The 27,907-nt window shown below is 46.7% G+C and overlaps 1 protein-coding gene across 2 annotated transcripts; it reads right to left on the reverse strand.

The window, feature by feature from the left end:
- Positions 1 to 1,765: 1,765 nt before the first annotated feature.
- Positions 1,766 to 27,701, reverse strand: LOC118509633 (YLP motif-containing protein 1). Of its 2 annotated transcripts, XM_036050525.1 has the most exons (6): positions 27,459 to 27,701; positions 25,789 to 25,980; positions 6,740 to 7,118; positions 5,750 to 6,663; positions 3,450 to 5,677; positions 1,766 to 3,373 (listed from the first exon to the last, which is right to left on the reverse strand). In XM_036050525.1, the coding sequence occupies exons 2-6, from the start codon at positions 25,804 to 25,806 to the stop codon at positions 3,028 to 3,030; spliced, it is 3,885 nt and encodes a 1,294-aa protein (XP_035906418.1). In that variant the 5' UTR covers positions 25,807 to 25,980; positions 27,459 to 27,701; the 3' UTR covers positions 1,766 to 3,027. The 2 variants fall into 2 exon arrangements, with proteins under 2 accessions (XP_035906418.1, XP_035906417.1); XM_036050524.1 differs by having other exon boundaries at positions 3,450 to 6,663.
- Positions 27,702 to 27,907: the final 206 nt, after the last annotated feature.

Below are 27,907 nucleotides of genomic sequence, written 5' to 3' on the forward strand. Positions count from 1 at the left end.
GTGTAAACTTTTTATGGCCTATGCCAAGTTTGTTAGTCCAATACCCTTTCTTAAACCGATATGTTAAGTTTTGCAAAAACAACCAAAGGTCAGAATTGTTGGGAGTAACCGCTCGGCTGCAGAAAACAGTGCTGGTAATAAACATGAGAATAAATTCAACCCTTAATGCTGATTTATGGTTTGATGTCATAATGATAGTTATTAAGCTTTCTCTGAGTCTGTGTTTTTTTTTTGTAAATAATAATCGTTAAGGATTAATAAAGAATTATTAAGGCGACCGTAAATGTTGTTCTCTTAATAACTCGCTGCTGGGAACAGTGAAATTTGTAACTCTTTGCCACTATTGGTTCTCTTAATGTCAGCAAAATAATTGCTTCCTTCCACAAATACGCTTTTCAGTCCTGGTTAACGGGGAACGGTCCCGATGGGGATAAATACTAAATTAAATACCGTCCAGTAAAATTTGTAATATTATCGAAAAAATTAAATCTCATTTTAAACTGAGATCCCGCAGTTTTTTTCAACACATTTCAAAGTGTGTTTCAACCTTTCAAATTTTATAAATTATTTTGACACCTGGCAATTATGGAATAAAGTAATAAAAAGATAAAGTTAAATTACAAGACAAGATAAAATTGTCTCCTGAGTTGCTAACCTCTGCTTTGAGGCATTCATAACAGCACGTGCTACGGCTGCATTCAAAATGCTCCAAAGTAAAGCGCCTAAATGTAGGCAATTGGGTGTCTTGCCTCTTATTTCGCGGATTAAAGTCGAGAGAAAATTATAATTTTTATATTTTGCTCTAAATGAAGGTAATTTTCCTTTAAATTTAAATAGGGCAAGCGAAATCTATTGAATTTGAAATATTTAATACAAACTGTTATTCAATTAATCACTTGCGGAGTTATGAGCATGGAGCGGAATACTGAGCATTACTGAAAACAGTAAAAACAATCAGGCATGAACTAAGATATTGGAATGGCAAATAGGAGAATGCATCGAGAAGAAAGTTTGCTAACACACAATGTAATAGGATTCGTGCAGTAGAAATCCAATAATATATCCTTAGAGGACAATGTGATGTCTCTGCAATCTTTCAAACAGGGTCTCAGGTTGGCTTTAGATGGTTAAACACGGTTGGCAAGCTTGGAATAGCAATGTTAGTTGATGGTAGGCCATATGTATGGCAGTAAAATTCGCCTCTTGCGCCGAAAATTTCTGCGAGTACATCAGCCTAAATCTATGACTTCCAAACTACCAACACTTTAACTCATTGGACTTATTTTAGTATAAGAAGCAATTGAAAAGGAGATCAATTGTACATCCAGTTATTTAAGAGCACGGATAATGTATAAAATTAGAAAAAAAGGAAATACAAATTAGAGAGATTCAAGCACCATCAATCAGGATTGATGCAAGGGTCGATGTTTCTTTCTTGGCCTGACGACTACTTAGGCCATGCCTGCCATTTCTGGCTTACGAGACTTATTGATACCGCATAGCTGGATAGTCAGTACTCGCTATAGGGAACCCCGGTCAAAAAAGTCTATTTATTCCAAAACATTCTACCATATACATCTATCTCATCAAATTTCTCATATATAAAAATCTATCAGAGCAACCGACAAGCAAACAACAGTACTAAACAAAACAGACAAACGAAACACTTATTCCGGGGAAAATAAGGAACAAATAAAAGCACTAAGCAAAGATGATATAAATTCAACACCAATTTCGGAACGAAACACACACAAAGTCTTACACATACATTTGATACTATTAACATTTATTGAAAAAATAGATTCCATTGTCGCGTGGTAAAGAAGAGAGAGAGAGAGACAGAGGGTGGAAGAGTATTACAGGTAATGGCTTTCGGGTCCATAATTTACAACATGCAGGACAAGTAGCAAAGGTCTCCTTCAGGCGGAGCAGAAACAAAAAGCGGACACAACATTTCACAAAAGAATAAGGTAATAAGGGCAATCAGCGAAACGTATTGTCGTGGAACCTACTGCTAGCACAGACTACTAACTGCTAGTGGAAATCTAATAATTTACATAACGCTCGCATGTCGCTCGCATCGACAGTAAGGATCGGATTTTGTTCCTCTTGGCCTAAAAATTTTGGAGATTATGCGGTTTGAGCGGTTACATTAAAATGCGATCTGCGCTGAGCGTCAAACAAACCGCAGCGTCAACAACAACAACAACAGGAGTTTTATAGTATTAACTGTCCACTCAGTGTTTTTCACCTCCTTTATATAATTATAGCTAGGCTAGTTACGGCATTATTCTCGCAAAAGTTCTTCGATTGCAATCGGATCGATCGGTGAACGATTCCCTCGATGAGATGCAGGTGGTTTCCTGTCCGTCCCAAGCGGGCGCACCGATCGTATCGATCGCGATCGAACGAATTCTGGCAACTTGGAAAATCTGGTTTTGTTCGTTTTAGCTTTGATTTTTTTAAACGTACATCAATTGTCCTACCTAAGATCGAGGCGCGGTCGGAACGCTGACCGACCACCATCCTCGACCGTGCACACTATTTACAGTTTTGTGAGCGCCTTTACACAATTCCTTTTGGCCCCGGCTTCACTGACACAAAAAAAGGGAACCTAATGTCCTCGATATTCTCAACTAGCGATTCGCATTCCACCTTGAAGCCCTGGGTGCCTACATCTCTCCTTCCGAACGCTACTGCCGAAGAAATCCATCGATTGAGAGTCAAACGAAACACGTACACAATACGTACACTACTGCAAAATGGACGCAAGCTGGCACAGGCCGGGATATACTGACTGATAGACGGATGGACATCAACCACATATTGTAAACAATCTCGCTCACCTATCCACCATTCCACATTGGTCCGTGTCCCCGTCGTATCCCTCGTGACTCTTCTTACTCTTGTACTGGCAGCAGCAATTCGTCGGACCGGACATCCACGGAAACGGGGCATTAGTTTCTAGCAACGGTGTTTTGAACTTTCTTCTCTTTTCCTAAACCGGAACCTCCCCTCTCTCTCTCTCTACTTCTTAATGTTACTGTAGCCGGAGTTTACCTCCAACCCTCGGTAGTTTTCCGGATAGACGTAGATTGCTTTCCGCTCGGATGCTTGCGCTTGGTCGTCCTGCTCTTCGGACGATGTTAGTGCGTACGAACCGGCGCCATAGTCTGGGCTGGATTCGGACGATGACTTCGTTTCCATCTGCTCCACGATACCACTGTCCACGATCGGCACCTCGTCGAAGTTTTGCGTTTTGGCGTTCTCTTCGGCCACCTGTACGAAGGCTGCCGACAGTTCACCGCTCAGATGCGTCACACCTTTGGTGGCAATGTCGTACATGAAGATTTCCTGCTCATCGTCATCGTTCCTGGAATTAGGGAAGTAAAGGACACACACACATATAATTAGTATTTTTTCACAAACAAAAATCTCAACATTCCTACCTCGTCACCAACAGTACCACGCTCTGCAAATCTACGTCCGTTTTGCCCTCGCGCTCCAACCACCGGCGGAAGTTTTCTCTCGAAGGCTTCTTGATCAGCTGCTTCAACGCTTCGCCCGCAATGAACTTGATCTTCTTCGAATCGAGCAACACATCACGCTCGAACCGTGACTGTTGCTGATCTTGCTGCTGCTCGTCCGTCGCATCGTCCTCCGCGTTGATCAGAAATCCGCTCGATGAACCACCCTCTTCGCTACCGCTTTCGCCATTCTTGCCTGCTGCCGCCGTCGGGCCATTATCTACCGGAGCCAACACAACGACGCTCGCAATCTTACGACCACGCAGCTCCGCCACATCGGGAATCGGGAACTGAGCACCGTTGATCTTCAGCGGCAGATAGCGATTAAACACCTGATCTGTCGCACCCGACTCATCCTCACCGGTCACATCCACCGAGGGCAGAATGGTCGAGTCTTGCTTGATGTAGCGATCCGTCACGTTGCGCTGATTGTTCGAATCGAAGCGCACCACCTTCAAATCCACATTCTGTCGTTCCGGCATCGTTACGATCGTTGGTTGATCCTCTTCCGCTTGTGCAACCGATTCGCCCTCAGTTTGGCTCGGTTGCGCAATTTCGTACCGATCGCGCTCATCACGCTTATCCTTGACGTCGTAGTTCTTGGTAATGAACTTCTCCGCCAGCTTATCACCGTTCGGTTTCAACACGGACAGGACGTTGTTCGAGCCGGCCAGCTGTGAACCACCGCCAGCGTTGAAGAAGTTAGCCAAATGCTCTGGCGGAAGGTTCTCCAGCGCTGTCTCACCGATCTTGTCGTAGTCGAGCACGCTAATATCGGCATTCTCCAGAATTCCAGACGAAAGCAGCTGCTCCCTCAGATCATCCGGTACCTCGTCGGGCAGTTCGAACAGGGCTTTCTGTTTCTTCTCATTTGCGGCAGCTTCTTCGGCGGCCGAACGTGGCGCAGGTGTAGTTGTCGTGGTGGTCGGTGGACGCGTCGTGCGGTACGGTGTTGTCGTGGGTGATGGAGGTGCCGTGTAGCGTCCGACGGTCGTGCGCGGTGTGGTGGAGAACGTGGGCGAATAGGTAGTGCGGGTAGTGCCCACGGTCGACGGTGTACTGCTTGGACCCTGAGCCGTTGGTGCGCCGCCCTGGAAGTTGGAGTTGAAACGGGGGTCCACGCGATAGTTGACCGGTTCCGAGTTCGGAATGATTTGGGCCGCCTGCTGGCTGACGTACTTCTGCGGTGTCGGCAGCGGTCCAATGTTCGACACAAGCGGACCAATGTTTTTGTTCTGCACAGTTTCGATCGTCGGTTCGATCGAGTGGCTGATCAGCTCTTGCGATGGCTGGATGTTATAGAACGGGGGACGATTCGATGGATCGTTTCCGGATGCCGTTAGCCGTAGGCCGGACGTTGGTCCATTCACGGTCTCGGTGATGTGTTTTTCGTACTTCGACACCGAGGGTACAAGCTCTCCGCCAGCCGGTAGCACGTGCTTCAGGTTGGCCAGATGCTCGTTGTCGGACAGGCTCGAATGGGGAGCAGCTCCCTTCAGCTGGTCTGGTGCACGGGTCGGTCCTAGGTTCGGAGCTGCCTGCTGCACGAGTCCTCCCTGCACGGGACGTGGCACGTCGAAGAAGTTCGTTCGGACATCTACGTTCGGCCGTTCATTCTGGAAGGTGGGTTGCTGTTGGACCGGTGACTGTGGGCGAGCGGCCAGGAAGGGTGGCTGCTGCAGATTCGATGGCGGTGGTGGTAATGGCTTGCGGAACTGCTGCTGCTGCTGGATCTGAGGTTGCGGTGCCGATTGTGGCTGCTGTTTGTAGAAGTTGTTGAAGGGCTGGTTGAACTGTGGTTGAGGTTTCGGTGGCTGAGCAGGCTGAGCCTGGAGCTGCTGGGTTGAGTACTGCTGTCTTAGTGGTGGCTGCTGGTTAATGTTGTGGAGTGGGATCGGAATCGGTTTTGGTTGCTGATACTCTTGCCGCTGGAACTGAGGTTGTTGCTGTGGTGGTGATGGCTGCGGTTGCTGTGGCTGAGGTTGGTAGAAATTCGGCTGCGGCTGCTGCTGCTGCTGCGGTGGAGGGAATCGAACTTGCTGAGGGCGTGGCTGAGGCACTGGCGCCGGCTGGTTGAAATACTGTGGCTGTGGCTGTTGCTGTTGCTGGTTGAACTGCCCACGGTACTGGAATGGTTGTTGAGAGTGCTGCTGCTGCGGTTGTGCCTGCTGGTACACTACGCGCGGCTGCTGAGGCTGCGGCTGAGGTTGCGGTTGTGGTTGGAAGTGTTGCTGATGTTGCTGCTGATGCTGCTGTTGCTGCTGGAAGTGTTGCTGGTGTTGCTGATGCTGTTGGAACTGAGGCTGCGGCTGTGGTGGTGGCGGTGGCGGTGGTGGAGGCTGAGCCCGGTATGGCTGTGGAGTGGCCGGAGCAAATCGTTGTCCAAAGTTCTGCTGCTCCTGATGTTGCTGCACAAGTGGCTGAGCTTGTGGCGGTGGTTGATGATGGTACTGATGCTGCTGCACCGGGGCATTGAACTGCTGATGATGGTACTGCTGTGGTCCATGCTGCTGTGGCTGTTGTGGCTGAGGTTGCTGCTGATAGTGCTGTCTCACGGAGCGATCGTGATGCTGCTGCACAAACTGCTGATGCTGCTGGTAGAACACATCCGACTTGGAACGCTGATCGACCAGATGCTGTGGCAGTGCGACAATCGGCTGCGCAACCGACTCACTCTCCGTCTCCGACAGCTGATGGCCGGACTGGTGCTTATCTTCCACCCCGAACGAGATACGAATGCCACTGTTACTGTGGTACTTCTCCGAATCGGGATTAATAACGGCACGCAACGTCGTCGTTTTCAACGGTGGGCTGGGCGTCACGATGATCGGTTCCTGCGACAGATCTTCCTCCTCTTCACTTTCGTCCGGAATGGGCTTGATGGCGGGCAGCGGATCATCCAGCACGAGCTGACCATTCTTCTCGTCCTTGTGGTACTTGACGTAGAATACCTGCACCTCCTCCTTCTTCTTCTTCTGCTTCGGCAGGATCGTCTGGGCGTCGAGCGGCAGCGAATCGTTGCTTTCCTTGATGATAATCTCAATGATCGGCTCCGGCGGTTCGATGTAGTGCGGGTGCACTACCGGCGGAAGTGACTGGAAGCTACCAATGCTGTTGGAACTATCTCCATCAAATCCTGTGAAACGGAAATACGGTTTTGGAATTATGTTATTGAGCTAAATATGAAGCCTCCCGAGAACTCGCTTGCCTACCTTGATAAGAACCTACGGGACCGGGACCAGACGGAGCAGAGTGATGGTGCTGGTACGAGTATTGCGGCTGAATGTAGTTGCTCTGGAAGTGGCTGTACTGACCCGGATCTTGGTAAGCGTGTGACACGCGACGCTGGACGGTGTGCGCCGGTACGCTCTGGTACCGGTTGTAATTGGCATAGTTGCCAAACTCGAGCGTTCGCTTGCCTCGAGCCTCCCGATCGCTGCCCGGTTGCTTTGTCTCCGTCGGTGAGGGCTTTTTGGTGGACACGGTCGTCGGAGTTGAGGCCGATTTCGTTGTCGGGGACGATTTGACGGTGGGGTTTGTTACATTCTTTGACTCCACGTACCCATGGAGGACCACCAGGGCGGCGATCGCCTGTGAAGACGAAGGAAACGAACAAAGAAACCTATTTAGCATGGCAATTAGCGAGAAGGGTGTTCGCAAAATTAACAAACAGAACAATTAAAGTAACAAAAGATTAAGAAATTGTAAACGAGGGATCGATTCTCACTCGATCGACGTTTAGCTCGGAGAAGTTTAGTCGAACAGGAATGATGGCTTAAGCCAGACAGACATTCCACCTTCGTTAAGCATGAAGAGTTCTCTCACTCGACTTAAACATTGCGCTTCATAATTAAACGTCCAGAATATCGCTTTGTAATGCTACCCGTGTCCAGTGATTAGAAGATAAGGTAAATTATTTTCTCACACGTTAATGCTGTGGAAGTTATCCCTGGCACGACCGCCCTGTTATCGGATGACTTTCACTTTCCCCATCGGTTGGTTCTTCGGTAGCGGGAAAATGCAGTACAGAACATGACGAGGATGGTTTCCACAACATTCACGCACATCTTGCATCGCATAACCCTTCAATTTACGGATGAAGGCATAACAGTGTCTATCCCCTATCAGAACGATCGTTCTCGGGGCAAGCCATACGGTGAAGATGCGCCAGCTGGACGGCCCATCCCCCAGATGCGTGTGTGTGTGCGTTCTGTTCACTTTCCATTTCACGCCCCTTCCGTAACCATTAATCATCCTTGGGTTTGGTGAAAAGCCTTCCTAACATGGGCGCCACTCCAAAGTACTCCTCCACTCCTTTCGCTCTCCTTCTCCCGGGACCATCTCTTATCTTTCCTTTACGCTCGCCAACAAATGACGACAATAATGTCCAATTAAAAATGAGTTAAACTTTTTAAACGATCCAATGATGTGAGCCTGCGGGGCTGCATTGCTTTCGCCAGACAACAGCACATCAAGCAGCCGTACACTGCGACACCTTACACCGAAAGGGAGCGCTAACAAAGAGCGCTCCCTCGTGCACATTGCCGCATTGTGTCCGCGATAGGAATCTTTCACTTGTGTTTGGTGTTTTTTTTTTGTTGTTGGTTTGATGCCGGACCAAAAACGGCCCGGCAAGTGGAACATGTTATGCGGACTATTATCTCGATAAGCTCATCTGGCCTCAGCTGGCCAATGTAGAGTGCGCAACGCTTGGAAGTGCGCCACGAGTGAAGGATAAGAGCAGTGCGTAATGGATAATTATACACAAAGCTGCAAAGCTTTTATAAACCCCTCGCGCAAACATCGAATTGTTCCAGAGCGGCTGTGGGCACACCATACTGGATGTGTGGTGTTGTGTTTTGAAGAGTTTCTGTCAGCTTTCAGGAGTTAGTCTTAAAGATGTAGCTACAGTTTTGCTCATCGAACACCCTTCATTGCTAGTTCCGGGCTTGTTGTCCAATAGCTTTTTTTTCCCACACGCATTGGAATTCAGCATTCGTTTACCCATAACCACCACACAGCTGATCATGATCACGTTTGATGATCGCTAACAAACCGTGACCTGAAGCTGCTGCACGCGATCAACCGAAGATGGTACTGATCTTTCACCTCTCTGCGGGAAGGAAAAGGAAATGGTTTGTCTGCTACTAACCACACAAAATAGGGGTCATCACTTAGCCAAAATCGGGTGATCTTACCAGCTTATTAGGGGAGTTTTAAATGAGCTTCACCCACGAGCATGAGACGAGCTGTTGGTTTCGGTCACGCTTCATACAGTCAACAGTGGGACGTGCTGTCCGTCACTCGTTAAGCACCTAGCCGATTGAGTCGTGAGTTGAATTCATATGGTTGATGAAGACGTATTCGAAAAGATGCTTATGCAACTTCCTGTCGAATTCTGGAAGAGAAACAGCCTCCAGACTTTCAGGAGAATCTATTCTGTAATGAAGACACCGACAGCTCTTACAGTCCCTTGGAGTCATCAGGAATGAGGATGCTTATACAACTTCCTGTAGTATTCTTAAACAGAAACAACTCCAAGACTTCCAGTAAAAAAGCGAATCTATTCTGTAATGAAGACACCAACAACACCGAGAATCCCTCGAATTCTATGTGGCGTGCGTGGCATCAGGAATCATCATCATTAAATCAACCAAAACCGTGTGACATCGAACAACGAACCGAATGATCGTTAATCACACATAACTCTATTTTCTTTCGAATAGTGAAAGATTACAGATTAAAACCACCGATTGATGAGTGAACAAGCTAATGACACTGTGGGCTCACCGGAGAATCCCTTCAACGGGCGTTCGACCGTGGCTGTGTGAAACGAACGATTTCACAGCTGGAGATCATAAAATGCTGGACAGAATGTTTACGACGCTCGTGGACCACCATCGCACACCGATTGGACACCGATTTGGACACCCTGGACCAGAGTTACGATCCAAGTTGGAAGCGGCCGTGTACAGGAATCGATTTATTTCACTACTGCTCTGGCAGCTCTGGCAAACAGCAATTTTGTACAACATTCTGGACAACGTTTTACATCACACGGGTTCAATAAATCATCATACACGGTCAGGCATTTCTGGTAGCCATAACTTCGGATCAGCCGTTCCACCTGGTCACCCGGTCCAGCACCGTTTCGGACGCTCTTCTTCACTGCTTCGACTCGCACTGTTCGAGCCCCAGCTCGCCAGCGGAACGAACGGGGTGTCGAAAGAGAAAGTCGTCGTCTTCATTTGACGCGGTGTTTGTTGCTGTTGTGGCTGCTTTATTATTTCTTCTCGTTCGGGGGAATGTTTTTTTGTTGCTCTTTCGGAAACCTGCGGGAGCTAGCAAAGGTCCACGTGACGATGCTGCGATGTCCAATCGAATCGATATACGAAACCGTCAACCGGCCAATCGCTTCTCTTAGGGGCTCTCTCATACAGTGAACTTAATCTGTAAATTTACACTCTTACAACCCTTTTTGGAGGAAATTTCGGGGCTTCGATACCGGTGTTTGATGTTGATTTAATTACAGCTGGATGACTGTAAGCCACCTTTACAACATCCCTAGTCGCCCCCACTTTTTTCACATAGAACAATACGGTTCTTTCTCAAACTGAATGAGCTCCCAACAGATCCCGGTTTCGTGGGGAATTACACGAGAGAATTATACTCATAAAATTGATAGAATTTTAATGAACCGAGAACATCGGCTAAACCTCATCAAATGTAAGGGACGATTCTCTTGCCCGGTCGGTCCCTTTCTTTCACTTTCACACACACACACACACCGGCAATGTGTCAATTGTTGTGCTACTTCAGAAGGGTGGTGTGATCATTATGTCTTATTTGTTTGTCCCTTCGCCGTGATCGTCGTCCTCTTGGCGGGTAAGCGTTGTTAAATGTGCGGGAAAGTGTTTAATAAGCTTTCCCGATTTCTTAGGGGCAGGAAAGGATTGGAAAGCTTCAAGGTTCCCCATCATCGCCGAAACGCCTCACAACGCGTGTAATCGAATAAGCCAAGCATGTGTAAGTCTATAAAGTGATCCTCCTAATTTACGACGAGTGTGCCATAAAAAAGTGTCATAAATCGGGTGATCTTCTCCTGGGTAGGAGTTACGTTTTGCCAATTAGTCTTTCGATTTGTGGTATTTTCATAAAAGTGTACAATAAAATCTTGGGGCTTCATTTTCCCTATGAAAAATTTGGCCCGTCAGAGCAGCCATACTGTACCGAGCTGAATCATTGCGCACCAAGTAAACCTCCTGCAAGTTGGCAAAGGCGACGCCAACCGAATGAAATAATCATTACGCAAAACCCACGTAAAGGAAAAGCACGGGAAAACGAACAGAAAAAAACAATCCCGCAAATCATCATTCGGCATTAAACGAACCACAACGGACCGATAAGCGCAAATCACCCGAGATTATCGTCGAGACTGGAGGATCACTGGAGCAGCAACAAAGAGAAATGGAAAACCGGTGCCTTTAAAGTCTTCTGTTTTTTGTGGCACAATCACAACACCCAACAGGTGCGCGGTTAATCGCAATTGAAGTCTTCCGTCTACGCCGCATCCATCCAGCCAACCATCCATCAATATTTATTCGCGAGTACCCGAGGCTAAGCTTGCTCCCCAAGGAAGCTCAAAACCCCCCGCCGACGATCCAAAAGTGGAAAGTGATGTTAAGTAACGCGCGTTCAAACGGGATAGTAGTGCGGTACGGTGGACGTGGCCCGAACTGGCACCCTGTGCATTACTGACCCACTAGCCCTTGCAGGGATAATGGGAGGCCGCGCGAACCTGCCATCCATCAATTGAAGCGCATTCGCAAATCGTTACGTACTAACGCTCGTGCGTCGGACTAAAGCAACTGGCAGACCGCCGGGAAGATAACACTGCTTCTTGCGCACTTGGGCCCACACTGCAACAACATAATTAACGTCGGGAAGGCTCGATAGACGTCAGCGTTCATCCAGGAACACCGTAACACCCGTATCGAATCGGTTCAGCTTGGAAAGATTTTTGTTTCAGATTTCTCCCTTCCCGAAAACTAATCTCACGCCATGGGTTAGGTCCCTTTGCAACCATCGCTTGTCACATTAAAAGTTCCACCGTCCACGTTTGCGTTGCGTGTCCCGATCGTAATGTGTCACTTTATCACCAATCAATCGACACATGTTTTGTTTCTTTCTGGTCGGTTTTCCTTCTGTTTCTATTGTACCAGTGTGATCAATTTGGAAAGGAAGGAAACAAACCACGTGGGAACCGCTGGTGGATTAACCCAGTCAATCATCGACTCAAACTTCGAAAATCGTAAAACTGAATTTCGTTCGAGCAGTCGTCGATCATGCGGCCCCGGCGAACAGAAATTTCGACTTCAAATTCGACTGTGTCACCCGGGGTGCTTCGGGGACGGAGGGGGAGGGGGGGATCTTCCTCGAAAACTAAAAAAGGAAAAGAAAACAAAGGCACCAAACAACCAGCAGGCCGGTCGGTCGGTACCAAACTTTCACTTTCAGGGGGGGGGGGGGGGGGGACCGGTACTGCGGGAAGCGTATGGTTCATAAAGTTAGTTCATCTGATTTGAATTTTACGTTATTCCTCAACGAGCGCGCGCCCTACCCGGGGTGGAAAAAATCTAATATCAGCCAGCATTCCGGAGCCCGGATTTGCGGTTTTAGCTCGGAATGTGTGTGTGTGTGTTGTATGTCGTTCAATGCGGGAAGTTGTTATCTCGCTATCCGCAAAATAAAGGGAAAGTTCCGTGCCGAGCAACAGCGCCAATAACACTAGGAAGCTGAAATTGAGCTTAGGAGGATATCGGGTAGGTCCTCGTTATCAAAGTGTTTCATCAAGCCGCACCACCCAGCTGCTAGTGGCTCGAAAGCTCGAAAAGTGCATAATAAAGTTAGCAGCGGTGCGGTTGTTTTATGACCATATTTTGGAGAACCGGGATAGATAAGCGTGAGGCGGTTAAAGAGGGAATTTATAGAGCTGCCCCGGTTTCAGCCGACTTTCGTTCGACACGCCAATGCTAGTGGACAACTTCATTAGGATAATTAGCTGTCTTTAGTAGCAGCCAACCAACGATTTTTTTTAATCTCTTCCCATAACCATCGATTGGAATGTAGTTTTTTTTAAGGGAAAGGGCTTCAAATGTGTCGACTATTAAATCATCCCTCCTTTTATCAGCTGACTCAGTATTACGTAGTGCGAGCTAATTGATGATTCACCAGGGTGTTTGCTGTCTAGTTTCTGCACACCGTACACAATCTGCACGTAGCTCTTTCGGCGAGGACGTTCCCTGCTTCGCTTGTGACTTGTTACCCGGGTAGCTGTGTTTTTTTATTATTATCAACCACTACTGTCTTTATGATGGGGGCCAATATTCATCACCAAACGCCAACCGAAGTGAAAGGCTGTGCACCCCCGTCGAAGGGTGCACGTGAGCTTTGTACTGATGTCTGCTCGTTGCTTGCGATGCTTGTACCGTTACGCAAAAACAGTGTGTAATTTTTGTGTGTGAATAAATAATCGTATTAATCGAAAGGATTCGGCGGGATCCACCGTATGTGGTAATCGCGGCGCGCGCACACGTTGGCAGTGTTCAATTAAAATGCACATCAGCTGTGTCAGCGCATTGCGCGGACACATTTTGTTTTCCGTTGGGGGGGGTCTATTTTCCACCACCAATGCTTTTAACCTTTGATTGCAGCACACTGAGGTCCCAAACAAGCGCGCAATCAGTACCATTGCTGTTGACGCGGCAGACAGCGAAGAAGAAAAAATCGTATCGAAACAAACTGAAGAAAGGCGCGAACCGAAGAAAGGCGCGGACACACACACACACACGCGTGTACATTATCATGCCCGAGGCAGTACTTTCCTTTGGCCGTATCATATGACGCCGAGTCCCGGGTACGAAACCGGACTACAAGCCAGCCGCGGCGGGTCCGGTTTTGGATGAAATCGAAAGACTGCAAGCGACGAACCTCCTTTCCCGATCGAGCCCCGATGAAGGTTAGGCGTGCCATTTGATAGGATTTTGTCGGAGGGGAGTTGGAGGAGCATGGGGTGTAGGAACATGGTCCGGAACTTGATTTACCTCCGCCCCCCCCCCCCTCCGGCACTTGCCACTTCTCCTCCCTCCACTCAGTCTATCTAGACATTTTATCATCCTTCCGAAGAAAGTACCTTTTGCTTCCGAAACAGCACACATTCACACACACACCTCTGCAATCCGGATACCGGGAACCCTTACAGCATCCACACCGGAGCCGGAGAAGTGCAAATGAGGAATCGAGTGAGGAAAAAATCAGACACATACGGTAGAGATGGATCGGATCGGAATCGGATCGAAACACCGAGATAAGAGCTGCGACCCACTCGATCGAAGCATCCTAATCCGATTCGAATTCGTCGGAGGTCGTCGAGCAGATAACGCCGATGGCATATTCCCGGTTTGATAGGAACAGAAGAAGAAAAAAAAACCGGCCCAACCAACTCGAACCCGTTTCGGGCGGGGGGAGGGTCTTCCGCTGCATGAAAGTCTGAAAGTCGCCCGATGACGCTGCTGCTGCTGCTCTCGGTGGCTGGTGAAAGACACTTACACTTTCATTCGTACCACCGCCACCGGAACCGTCGGAATGTTGTCCTTTTGCGTGAACGGTCACTACGCACGGCAGCGACAAGGAAGGCCACCTCAACCTTCAATCGCAAAGCCCTTTAGAAAAGGGAAGCAGCGATGAGCCAATATTAAGAGGAAGAGCTCGTTGGTTTCCTTCTAGCTCACGATAGCGAGAGGGGACATTGGCTTACAAAAAAAGCGAGGCAACGACAGTACTGAATAACCTGATCCACACGAACGCGAACCACCGTGTAACTCCAGGTTGGACGGGTTGTGGACCTTTCTCCTTCGCTCAAGGATGCAATATGGCGGTGGAATGTTGCAGCTGCAGCACAAGAAATTGCATTACCACGCTTGCATAACACATCCATCATCCGTACGGTGAGAAAGCCCGGCTAGGCATAAGGAAGATGGCTACGTGAAATATGTCCCAAGCGAAGGCTTTCGGTGTCTGCACTGGGCATGAGAGTTTGACCACAACCGGCCCGACCGACCGTCTATTAGCATGCAAATGAAAGGAAACTTTTTTCCCTGTTGCTTCACAGGTTCTGCTGGCTCGGGTGAGCTCTGGCCACACATTCCCGAGATTGTTATCGTGCGGACTCCGGGGTCCATTCAAGTGAGGGTGTTCCACCATTAGGGAGAACAGATAAAATGAATGACCTCCTGTAGATGTCTTCCAAATTGGCAATGGAGGCTGAACTGTGGCCGGCGTCGCGCGTGAGTCTTGTTGCCGAAGCCGAAGATAAACGAGCGTCTTACTGTTTTCACCACATTTTCTTGGTGCTTTTAAAGCTGAACCGTCTAGCTGCGGAAGAAAAGTACCAAACAGCGCTTATGGGCCAATGATGCTGCTGGGGCTCCATCTCCCATGCATTAGTGGTGCCGTATTTTAATTCGTTACCCAAATAAAGACACTCGCCGCAGGGGGTTCCATCTCTTCCTTCGAGGGGGGTGATTTTGAGTTTTCCCTTTCATTGAGAGAGTGGATCACAGATAGGATCCCTTATATCTGTCCCTTGGTCGCGCTGGCATACTCTTCAGTTGGACTGCTTAATTTATTAATATCGTACTTTGTAGTCATTATCGTTTTCATCGTTTTTCGAGAGCTGAGAGGCTCGGTTGTGGCTCTTCTTCCCACCCCCGGTGGACAGGTGACAATCTGCCCGCTGTGTTTAATGGTTAGAAACGAGGAAGACAGAGGAACCTCGGTAAGGTCGAAGACCGAAGACGCCACACATCACCACACCAGGGGCGTAACATTATCTAGTTTAAGTTTATTCCCTTCTTTTCGACTGACCGACATAAGCTGGCCCCATACGAAACGATACGACTTTGATGCTGCTTTATGAGGGCACTCTAAGCATGGATTGTTTTCGGTGCAGTGAGATGACTTGTTAGGTGCGTTGCGTCTGCGAGCTAGGTGGTCATCGGGATGTTAAGAGTGGTTTTGTGAACAGAATGAGTGTGATCGCAAGCTGCTTTTCAGTTTAAATTGTCATGGTTTTGTGGTAGAAATAAAGAAAGACTCATAAGCTGTTTAAGCGACGAACCTTTTTATAAAATGAAAACGAAATAAATCTCATTTTTTCATATATATATTTTTTTTATTCATAAAGAACGGCCTGGCCGTATTGCTTAAAGCTAAATTACAAAAATAAGTACAATTCACGATGGTTTGGAAACATTTCCTTCTCCAAACCGTGAAAGGGCACCTTATCCCGGGTGAGCTCGGTTGACTCATTTTTTCATATCAAACTCAATGATTTAATAACCAAAATCAAATTCAAATATTTTGTTATAATCGATTCACTATTCACTTTGCCATATCGTGATTCACGATGACGGATTACGGGTTTACGGTAGCAAAGTGGCGATTCGTTAACACATTTAGACGGTTTAAGATGACCGATTGGCTGTGTAAACCCTTTAAAGACTTTTTTGTCTATGTATTTGCAGTTGGGAACGAAGCTTATTTTAAAATTTAAAAAAAAATTATTTAAAATTGATTTTGAGGATTCACATGATCTGTTTGATCTTCTTTGATCCCATGACATACTGTTTTGATGAGATGATCACTCGCACAGCAGGACTGGGAATCAAAGAAGATCGCTGTAATATTTGACAAATTCCAACATTTAATTTAAGTTGCTTAAAATGATCCAGAACTGCCCAATGAAAGGCAACTAAAATTATTATGTCAGCCAAAGATCAATCAAACCCTGGCTGCCAAATACAGCGAGCTAAGACCTCTCGAGATTGTAGTGCCAAAAGGAGCAGAAACTAGATCATCAACTCAATTATTTTAAAATAAAAGCAAGCAAAACATGATGCAACACACCAAACATTTCACCACTATATAATTCAATTAAAAGCTTCGTAATCCTCAAGCTATGGCATTGAATATACCGATTACATTGCTTCATCGAACTGTTTCCATTGCTTCACACCATCAACCTTGTGAGGAACTCAAAAACACCCCATATAATCATGCCAACAGATGGGCTTGATGCAAGCTGGAAAATTTGCAACTCGAACGTCAATTTGTAAAAGATGTATAAATACACTCATTTCGTGGCACATACCGGTAAGCCGGATGAAGTAATCGGCACAGTTGTAGAAATATCTCTTCTTACAACCGAGCACCGAACAGAAAAACGAGAGCATCGACCTTACCCTCCACGGTTCCTCGCGGGGGTTGGTGAGAGTGTGTGTGTACAGAGGCAGGCACACATCACGATCATGGTCGGACGCGATCCTCCCCCGGAATGTCACGACCTCCAAATGTCACCTCATCAACGCCGGCCCGTCATAGTACACACACACAAACACACCTGGCAATGCTTGTCGTATCTGTCATCGTGCCGTCATCGTGATCTGGATGGGTGAAAGCAATCGACAAACAATGCTCTTTCCGTCACCCGGACCCTGCGGTGCTGATCGTGCTCTTGATTATGATGTGATGTGTGTGTGTGTGTGTTTCCCGCTTTTCCCGCTGGAGATGATATGGCTGCCGCCCTGGACGGGCACCGCAACCAACCAACCGACCAGCCAAGATGGAAAGTGATAAGCCGGAAACGGTGTTTTGCAATTGCGCCATCATGGTGCAAGGTGACAGACCTTAATGCAACGATCCTTGACGGTTCCGGTTACGGCGGGGGGAAAACCGTTCCGCCAGATCTAACCAACATTGCACGATTCTCACACATTCAGCGAGAGTTGCAGCATTTAGATTACATCTATATGATTATTCTCCTTCTGTCTTCCTTCTGTTCGACACACACGCGCACGCCGTAACGAAAGTGAAACTAAAGCACCGTCGCTGTGACGTGTCCCGAACCTCGAATGGAGTAAGATATTACTTGCCAGAGGAAGTAATCGTTGATCGTTTCAACAAAACTGCAACCGCGTATAATAAGCTGATCGCAGCTTCACATTATCCCTCCATGCGATGGGGAGAACAGAACGAATTCGTCCGGGCCGGGCGCGGCAGACAGCTTTTAATCTCATTAGGCAGTGTTTTTTTTTTCTGTGGCTGACCTGAGAACCCGGTCCCAACACCCAACGGACGAGTATTATTTCATGTTTCGTACTATTTTCTTCACCCCGCTTTCCTGTCTGATCTTATGACCTCATCCACCGAAAAACGAACCGATTAGAAGCTAACCCGTGTCTGCATGTGGTCCGCCTGCGTCTATAAAGTAATAAATCTTGGCCGGCAGCATCCGTCCGGGTTGCTAGCTGACCCTCGGTTAGGAACTCCTAGTTTCCTTCTTTCCAAAGCGCTCAAACGCTTTTCCTTGGTTCTAGCGTCTTCCCAACTCGTACACCGATGCCATTGACCCGTGTTCTGGACGGGTTCGTTACGGGCTTCAATGAGAGCAACGAACGATTCCATTGACCTCGCCGTGCCACACACTTACTTCCGTCCCGAATGAAAAAGAGGACCACGCGAGGAAGTTGAAGGAATAAAATGAGATCTTCAGCTGGGTAAAGTAACAAACAAAAAAGCAATGGTCGGTCACAATGGTTCGTCACTTGCCCGCCCGTTGAGATCTTTTGTGCATCAAGCGATTCCGCTTAGCAATTCCGGTATCCGGGTGAGTTCGTCCGAACGGTTGGTTTTTAAGTGGTGATTTGCATTTGCTTCCCCCCTTATCCCCACCTTCCCTAGCTGGCCGTGATTTACTTTGCCTGCATTGTGTGCGGGCATCCTCTTCCCGCTGGTGACAATCTAATTAGCAGCTAGCGCGAAGTGAAAGTGCCGCCTTATCGGGTTTAATGACTGCCAGTCCGGCTCGTCGAAGTTCGAAAATTCACTTGAGCGATTCATTTACATTGTTTGTGTATGTGATTGAAAACTGCAAAGCGGGTTCTCTCCTCCTTCCTCTTCCCCAAGCCTCCGATCTCCTCCGATACAAAGATAGCCACCGCAGCCACGGGTAGCCTGATTTTGTGGAAAGCAAATTGGCCCGATATTTGGCCACGGCCAAACCATTATTATGCCAAAATTTGAACATCAATGTAAATCTAGCGCTGGCTCAAATGCTTGTGATACAGCTACTTGGCGGGGCCTGCCGCGCAATCACGATTAGCGAGCGAAATCGTTCCAATTAGGGTAGCGAGAGCCATCAAACCGAATCACGGCCGAAAATAGCACCCCCTTTTCTATTTGGCCCGGTACGACAAAAGCATGGGCAGCGCGTGCCAAAAGTACCGCCGAGCCGATCACCTGTCGCAGACATCCGTTATTATTTCATCATAAACGTGCAGGGAAGAAGAAAGGCAATCGAAAGGGTGGGAGATGGTGACGTGCGTACCGGCAACGATCGCCTGTTCCCAGGGCCGTCGTCGATGGTAAAGGAAAATGAAAGTGTTTTCCCGCCGCTGGATGATAAAGACGGACCGGCGGATGGTCAACAGGCGGTCGATCGAGCAGCGAGAGATTTGCGATCGATTCCCAATCGGATGCGGTAAATTATCCCTTCGCGAGGGGTGGGGGGGGGGAAGGACAAGGGCTAATGCTGATGATTTTACTGCTGATGCTGCTGCTGCCGCTGCTGCTGGTGCCGCTGCTGCTGGTGCTGTCAGTAGTGAGGAACAGTGATGTAGATTACATGAGCAGGCGCATTAATCACCTGACGGATGGACGGGCCAAAGACAGCAAACAGACATTTATCGATAAACTGTTTACCGTCCCGCGTGGAAAGCACCTTGTGTGTGTGAGTATGGGGTATTTAAGTAAAGAGGGAGTCGAGCTTAAAATATTGTACCAAGGAGGACCTCCGTGAAAAATAAAAAGTAAGTCTATTGTAGATTTGTATCTTCAATACAGTAAGTTGTACAAGTCAAGTATTAGAAGAACAAAAATACATTAAAAGGTTATAACTGAGTCATTACTGAAGGTAAATGAAAGATGCTGAAGCTAAGCAAAAAAATAACACATCAGAAAACCTCCTGAAGACTGTTTACAATTGTTTTAAATTGTGAAACAGATTCTCACTTTTAGAGAAATCTAGTAGTGGACCGATCAGGACCATCCTCATCTTGTTGGAGCAGAAAAGCTCGAGTGCTTCTAATGCAGCAGATATATTGGAGGCAAGGCCAGGGCTTTATTGTCTGTTGCGTTGGGTTGGACTCGATGCATTCGTCTGGACGACAATTAATATCAAGATGGTACTTTTTAAGCCCAACTCATCATTTCATCAGAAACTTCCAACTGTCCTCAGAAGTGTTCGTTCGATTTTTTTACGAAAGCTCTGATGAAAATCCTTTTCCAACTGACAGCCAGCAAAAGTTGATACATATATGAACATTCAGCTTAAAGACAGCGATAGCTAAGGTCCGGGGTGGTCCGGTTGCCGAGACGATAGCGGCACCAGTCTTCACAACGCAGACCCGGAATGCAAATCCCATCCAGATCGCCTAAAAGGCCGAAACCTTTCGAAATTGTAGTGCTAAGGAAGAAGAAGAAGATTAGCAAAATAACCAAAACCAAACTTTTTTTGTTTTAAGTAACGTTTGCAACAAATCCCTCCCGATTCTGCAAAAAAGCACACTGCAGCGATCAAGCAAATTGATTGCACATTATCACGAACAGTTTTCCAGAAACCGATCCTCGTCAAACCACAGCGTCCCTGTTAGCTTCCTACTGTTTTTCCCATTCCCGGTGGGTGTGCAAATACTATCCCATTTCGCGTGTGCTGCACCCCTTTTCGAAACATTCATCTTCGATTCGTTGCGCTGCTGTGCACTGGTGCAACCTCGCTCTCTCTCTCTCTCTCTCTCTCTCTCTCTCTAGCTGACTCGAATTTACGATTTTCTGCGATTAATTTTCTCTCCACAGGGAGGATAATGCCGCTGTACACAGCTGGCCCTTTGTGTTTGTTCTGTGTGCTTCTCATTTTCATCTTCATTGACCGCCAATTAGCGGATCCAATCATCAACTCGTCCACGCTCACTATGGCGATCGATTTTTTCCCCGACTCCAGCCAACGCAGAGCAGAGAATGGCAACATTTCGGACAGCAGACACGGTAATGTTGCTTACTTTGTTGAAGCTTTCGGTCCGATTTCGCCTCGGTCACGATGCTGAAAACGAAACGAAACCTTCCAACGCCCCAATCGATATGGTCAAAGGTCAGGTCGGGCCGGTATATACGTCGGATGTATGGTATATAGATCTATTTTCGATCCGTACCGCACCGGTTCCATTCTCGCTAGTAAAGCGTTTGCGAGAGAGATTACTTTCATTGCTGCGATGCTTCCACCAGCCCGTAGCCCACTGCCCTTTGCTAAATCGAACAAAGATGCCCAGCTGGGCTGGAAGGAATGGAGGGCCATTTACAACTCTAATGCGCCCGGTCTTATCGAACAGCCTTTCCTTTGCGGCCTCCCATGAGCGATTCTTCACGGCGACCCCTTGCGCAACGGCGATTTGGCTAATTGAATTTATTGCGAAGGAAGAGTTGTGGTTGAAGCGAGCGTCCGAGAGTGAGGCTTTATTTCCGCTACACTTTACGACCGAGGCCTGTGGACCGAAGCTGGCACTAGGTGCATCGAATCGATTTTGGCAGTATTCGATACGGGCGATAGCTGTGACTCCACTTGTGGAGGATGTGGAACTAAAAGCAACGCGGAAATTGCTGTTTAGATCCTTTTAAATAGGTGGAGATGAAAGGCTGGGAAATGGTGAGCGATCGCTTGTCATCTATGCGATCATGAGAGAAGAGACACATTAGGTCATCGGTTACTAAACAGCGTTGTGATGGGTGATAGTTAGTAGATCGAGCTGTCAAAACATTTATTTGAATTATTTTTAGAAACATAAAAATGCCAACAAATATTATTCATGAAACTTGTCTGTAAACATGTTTCCATTAAACAACTGAGGTTCAAATACTACCACAATTCCTCGTCCATCATTGGTGCAAGTACCACAAACACTCCCAAGCATTATCAATGGCATAACAGAAATAGCTCGCTGATAACGTCAGCTTTTTCGTGTACCGGTTGCCGGTGCAGAAAGAAAAGCGGAAGCAAGCCACCAACCAAAACACACCAATCTGTGCAAGTGTTCATGAATGGCAAACTTGCGCATACCTAGTGGAGTTTCATGGGAAAACGAAATGAATCATCCCAAGGCGTGTAGCGAAACGTGCGGAAAATGGAAATTATGTAAATCCGACGCCAACGCCTTCCAGTTTTTTTTTTGTAGTTGCTTTTAACTCTTTGCTGCTGAAGATGATGCGTACGGGTGGAGAAACGAACAGTTTTCTTTGAAGTTTTTTACAGTGCAGAAGCAACATTTGCTCTCCGGTAAGATATTAGAGAAAAGCAAGACAAGGTTTGCAACTAATAAACGCTTATTTGGTTAGTTTCCTCACTAGTGTGCGGATAACAAAATAAAGCTCTATTTCCTTGCAAAAGTTTATTCCATTCAGCAATTTTTGCCAAAACAGATATCGATTATAATTCAAATTCCAATCTTCTTAGCAAATGTCAAACGAAGCTGACAGCTCGGTTAGACACTAAGCTGTCAGGATTATTAGCGAATTACAACTAATCGCGTGGATGACTCTTGACTGCAGTTGTTTTAGCAAAAGCTTATGTCAATGTTTAAACTCGTGCAATCTTCGACTTGAAAGTCTCGAAGCGCCGGCTCACAACACTCATTACACTCCAGAAGCATTATAGCAAGAAGCCTGCCAACACCAAACAAACCATGCTCTAGTTCCGTTCCACAACATCTTACCTAAACAAACCTTTCCGCCGCGTAATGGGTTGCTCTTACGTTGGCCGGCCTTTCCCTGCCACCGGTAATTGGTTGCAAACCGGTACAACGGCGGATGCGCAACCGTGCTTTTCTTCTCCCAACTGCGCTTTATCTCAACCCACCGGGAGGAGGAAATGCTGGTGTGCAATGCACATGTGCACTTCAGCACCCCAAACGGAATCACGCAGCAGTGTAGATTAGTTTGTACGCTAGTTTTACTTCGCTACATCTTCGCCAATGCGGTTTCCCGAGCCGACTGAATCGGGTGGAGTAGGGCCATTTCTTTTATTGTCGGTGTATTGTTTGTTAGGTTTTTTCCCCTAGCCGCTTTGGAATGTAATCTACCCCGGAAGTTATGGCGGTTTGCAATGCCAAGGTGCTGAAGATTCCCTTTCGGTTGCTCAAACCAAGCTCAAACGCTCAGATTAATGGTGGATTTTAGCGATGACAAATTGGTGAAACGGTGTCCACAGGGGACGACAGCAACAAAAAAAGTGAAACTCAACGTCTCAACTGTCTCGAAAAGAAATCAATGGGCTGCCACATCACATCTCCCGTTTCATATCGATAAAGCCGGCGAGAGAGCAGAAAACGGTCCCTGTGTTGGCGCGTGGTGTAGGTAAATATTGATCCGGCGTGTTTGGACGCGGTGTTAATTTCTCCTGCCTGCCAGTACGCACTCCGCACGACACACCTGACCGCACACGATGGCACGCAGTTGACAAACGTCGGTTGGTCGATCCTCTTGCATTGAGCGATCTGCGATCCAACACGCAGTGCGTGCGACGATCGAAAAGCACCACCATTGACTTCCCCATCCCGGTTGATCGGGTGGCTGGCTGGCTTTTTTTGTCTTTCTGCCGCCACGGACAACAACAGCGAGCGAGGAGATGGGGGAAAAATGTAAATAAATAAATAAATCAGCATTTTTGGGGCGATGGACCACGGGACCGAGACCGGACGTGGCGGACGGATGCTGAGGTCATGGTAAGATTTCTCTCACGGCTGCTGGTGCTGCTGCTGATGGTTCGGAAGATGAACCATCAACGCGACAGGTGACTGCAGATTCCGATGGTGAAATACTTTCTAAATTTCGCTCTTCATCCTCCAACCAGACCCGTCCCGCCAGCCTTTCCCCCTGCCCTGCCTTCTGTTGTAATGTCTGACCGGGAGGGTGCGTGCGTAATCCGATTGTGTGAAGTAGGCGACAAGAGTGTCGCACAGAATGATGTTTGGAATTAATTTTCTAATTATTGTTTTGAAGGAAAAACAAAAAAGCTGTTAGCCTAACAAGCTATTACAAAGATAGAAAGCGTTGGTAATTTAATAGAAGTTAATTATTTGCTTGGCTTTTTACAAACTAACATAATAATTTGACTTCTTTCCCCAATTTTATACTATTTTACAATAAAGTAATTAATGAGTATTTATTTTAAAAATGTCCAACTACACAAGTTCGTGTTCTGCTTACTTCCAAGTCTTTTGTATTCCATTAAAGCAACTAGTAAGAATTTGTTTAAAATAAATGATCATTTACTGTGACCCAGTGGTAAATGCGAAAGCAGTTCCGATCTTCATACGACAGGACGGGGGTTCAAATTTCATCTGGGCATGACCTTAAGAGGTCGTTAGGCCAAGAAAGAAAAAGAAATGATCCATAAGATTCCTGTTCGGTTTGATTCGAATTCGCTTATGCGACTGGCAAGACAAAAAATTTAATTTTAACAAGCATTAAGGCTCGTTTCCTGCTAAGCATTGAAGTCCTATGTTTTTTGATTAGTGTCGCATTACTCTCCTATTGTAATGGATTCAAAGAATCCATTCAAAAATCAACTTTAAAATCAAGATTTATTCAACGCCATCGCGTCTAGAAAGTGTCAATTACAGCACAATTCCTCGTCCTGAAGCGGGGACCACATTAGTGCATAATATACATCAGGCACTGGCATCGAAAGTGAAAGAAACCCGTAACCCCTAACGTAACGCCGGGATTGGACGCTGATCTGGATGCAAAACTTGTATTTCTCGTCCCGACTGCTGTAATTGCACTTTAACCATCCGTCCCATTGGGACTCACCCATTTCACTGATCTGATGGAAAGTGATATTGCGTCCATTTCGCGCGGGCACACACACACACACACACCCTTTTCTTGCATCCTACTCAAGCAGGGCTAGTAGTGCTCTCCGCCCTTTTTGATTTCCTTGTGTTTGTTGATTTATTTTGAAACAGCTTCGTCATGTTTTTGACTTTTTTTGCCGTAAAATATGATCCATTTAAATGCGCACGGGAAGATTGATACATTTTCTCAGTACATCCCCTTTTCGGTAGAGAAACTTTCAGGGCACAAATCAGAGAAGAGAATAAATAAGACCTATCAATCAGTCAGTTGCAAACCAAGCCAAAAAAACGTGGAAATGATTGAACAGTAAAGGGTAGCCCTGGAGGGTTTTTTTATCGTTCGGGTTAAGTAGCTTCAAGTATGCTGTTTGCAAGCTGCTTAAAAAGCTTTCTAAAGGAAATTTTGGTATTGTTGTGTGTGATTTGGAATAAAAATTGAGCAAGTCAACGAAAAAGTATAAAAATGCTTATTTAAATTATGGTAGTTGCACATTAAAGAGAATTTTAAATAAAAATGATTAGTTTTTCTTGTAACATTTGTCAATCATTCTGAGAAGAATCTATAGGCAAATACTTTCTTCGTCATCAGTAGGATTATTGAACGTTGAATGAAACCTAAATCAGTAGAACAAATTGTTGAAACGAAAGTGAAATTGCAAACCATTTTAATGATCTGCCCGAATTCATCCAAACAGACCCGTAGGCATCTGTCTAGTTATGTTTCAGGTGTTGAAAAAATATTTCCACCAAACAAACAACTCATTCGCATGCGAATGACCACAACCGATGGCGATCGACCATTGCAATCACGCATCGAGAAAAAAACCCCCCCCAAAGCATCTGCGTTGTGTAATGAAGCTATAAAGATCGAACACCAGCGGACGACCTCGGTGCGTCTTCGTTGAGCAATTCCGCAACATCCAACCATCCAACCATCATTACTCTCACCAATTTCGGTTCCTTCACAAGTTCCTCGACTGGAAATAGTGTCTGCGTGCGGTTTTTCATCGAACGCCGTGTGGGCGTGAAGAAAAACGTGCCCAGAGATTAGGAAACATGTGAGCTGCTGATGCATCTCGCCCGGCAAATTTGCCACTATGGTGGCCTTACAGATGATGTTAGTAAACAAAATGACCGAAAGTAGTACGTGAGATGAGTTTGACTACCTTCGCAAGCTACTAAGGTTTTCCTTTTTCTGTAGTTTATTAGTAAATAACTACTTTAAAAAGTTAAACACTTACCAAAACAAACAATCTCATCGTGGTGAGATTCAAAGAACCGTTGTCCTACGAATATTTGCGAGCTACGGAAGCTAAGCAGAACGCGACTCGTTTTCGGCACCCGTTATCCGAACCTTGCGTTGTAAAGCACAACCACTACACACAAAATGAAAGTTATTCCTCCCGACGCCGAACGGCAACCTGTAAACGGAGCTGCAAAAAAAAAAGCAAGGGGAGGATGAACAACCACTTTAGCATAAAATGTAGATCACACACAAGGAAACACAAGATCACTTAACATAAGCTACAGTACGTTACAGTTGTTCGCAATAAAGCCGAGGGTTCGTGTTCTGTTGCCGATTGATGTCTTTCGTGGTGAAATACGTTTTTTTGATTCTTTTACTTTGCACGATAGTTTGCAAACTGTACGAGTGGTTTAAGTAATGTGTTCCGCACTTTAAGCTTCGCACTTTAAGCATACACCCAGCACTTGTTGCGATCATCCTCCGGTCACGATTTGGAACCTTCCTTCTTTCTGTTCCATTTAAAGCAGCAGTAGCACACGGCCAAAACCAACTGCAGGTGCAGGTGAAATTGTTGTTGTCGGAATGTTTACGCGTCACTAAGCTAATTAGTCATGTCACGAATATTCAGCCACCTTTGCATTCAATTCGCACAAGTCGAAATATCACATACAGGTGGAGCTAAGCCTTTTACTAAATTCAAGCACTTGTATTCTAAACTGTGTTCGAGTGAACACTTTAAGCTACTCGTTCCATCCAGCGGGCGGAAGTTCGTCGCTGGCTCGCGCTTTCTCTCGTTCTCACGACCCTGCTACTCGGCTACAGTTTCGCACGTTTTTCTTCGTTTAACACACAATCTGAGCTACTTGGAAGTGTTTTTCTTCTGCTAGTCTCCTGCGTTACCACCAAGCAAAAGCCAACAGGACCACTGTGTGTGCCGCCGAGCAACATCACACGCACCATGCCGAAAATTCAATCAATCTTCCTGCTTTTTTTGCTGTTGCACGTCTCCACGTATGTGTCTGCCCGCTTCCGTTCCGCTCGGTCACTTTTTCACGCTTCCCTCCCAAGGGGAGTGCTTCTGTCGGGAGCTTAACGACACACACGTTCTGTGTGGTTTGAAAGTAAAACCCGGCATGCATCACTGTCACTGACCGGTCCCACCTGGGCAGGAACCATATTTTTGCAATGCCGGAGAAGGTGGAAAATTTTGTCTTAATTTTCGCTTCCCGTTTTGGCAAAACTCTCCACTATATCACACAGAGACACGACGCACACACACACACACACTCCGAAGAAGCTTTCGGTATTATTTTTTGTACTTTTCGTTCGGTTTTTTTTTTAAAGACATTTCATAAAATTCGATTTTGAGATTGCGAATTTTCGTTTCGTTCGCTACTTTCACTCTCACTTGGCTTGGCCCGGTTTGGCCCGGCACAGTCTACCGAGTCCTGTGAAGCTCGCCGAATCGATCATGCCGCGTCACGAATCGCCCCGAGGCGCTGTTTCGCGGCATGACGGCCTTACGAATGTTGTGTGGAAAATAAAGTGGCAAATTGCGGCACCAAAAAAAAAAAAAACACCCGGCAGGAAACGTATGTATGCAAAATCACTGGACACTGGTGTGGGTCACATCGGTTTTAACTAGCAGAAACTACCGCTTACTACCTTTCGACGCTGACTGAGGAACGCTGGCGCGCGTCTGTCTCGCTGGACAGTCCGTGATCGTTTGAGCTGCCGGTCGGTTGGGGAAACAAACTTTTATAAAACCAGCGTCTCCGACCTTTAGGGTGGACTGAGAGTGGTTTGATGAGCGGAACCGAAGAAGCTTCCACACGATCTACCAAAAGCTTGCTCGCGGCCAGCGTGAACACACTCTCGCTCTCATTTGGAGTCTTTTCCGGAGGGTTGCGAGAGTGAAGCTTTCGCCCGGTGAGTTTGTATTGCTGATCCGGTACGATGAATGCATGCATGCAAATGAATGCATGTTCATCCTGGATGGTCTTGTTAGGTTAGGGCAGGAGTGATCAGTTGACCAATAGCGTGGATGCAAATGTTAATTGATGCAGAAGATCTGTAAGATGAAACGTGAAGAGGAAAAATGGTTTAAAATATGT

This window comes from Anopheles stephensi, chromosome 3 (assembly GCF_013141755.1).
Source record: "Anopheles stephensi strain Indian chromosome 3, UCI_ANSTEP_V1.0, whole genome shotgun sequence".
Taxonomy (NCBI): Eukaryota; Metazoa; Arthropoda; class Insecta; order Diptera; family Culicidae; genus Anopheles; species Anopheles stephensi.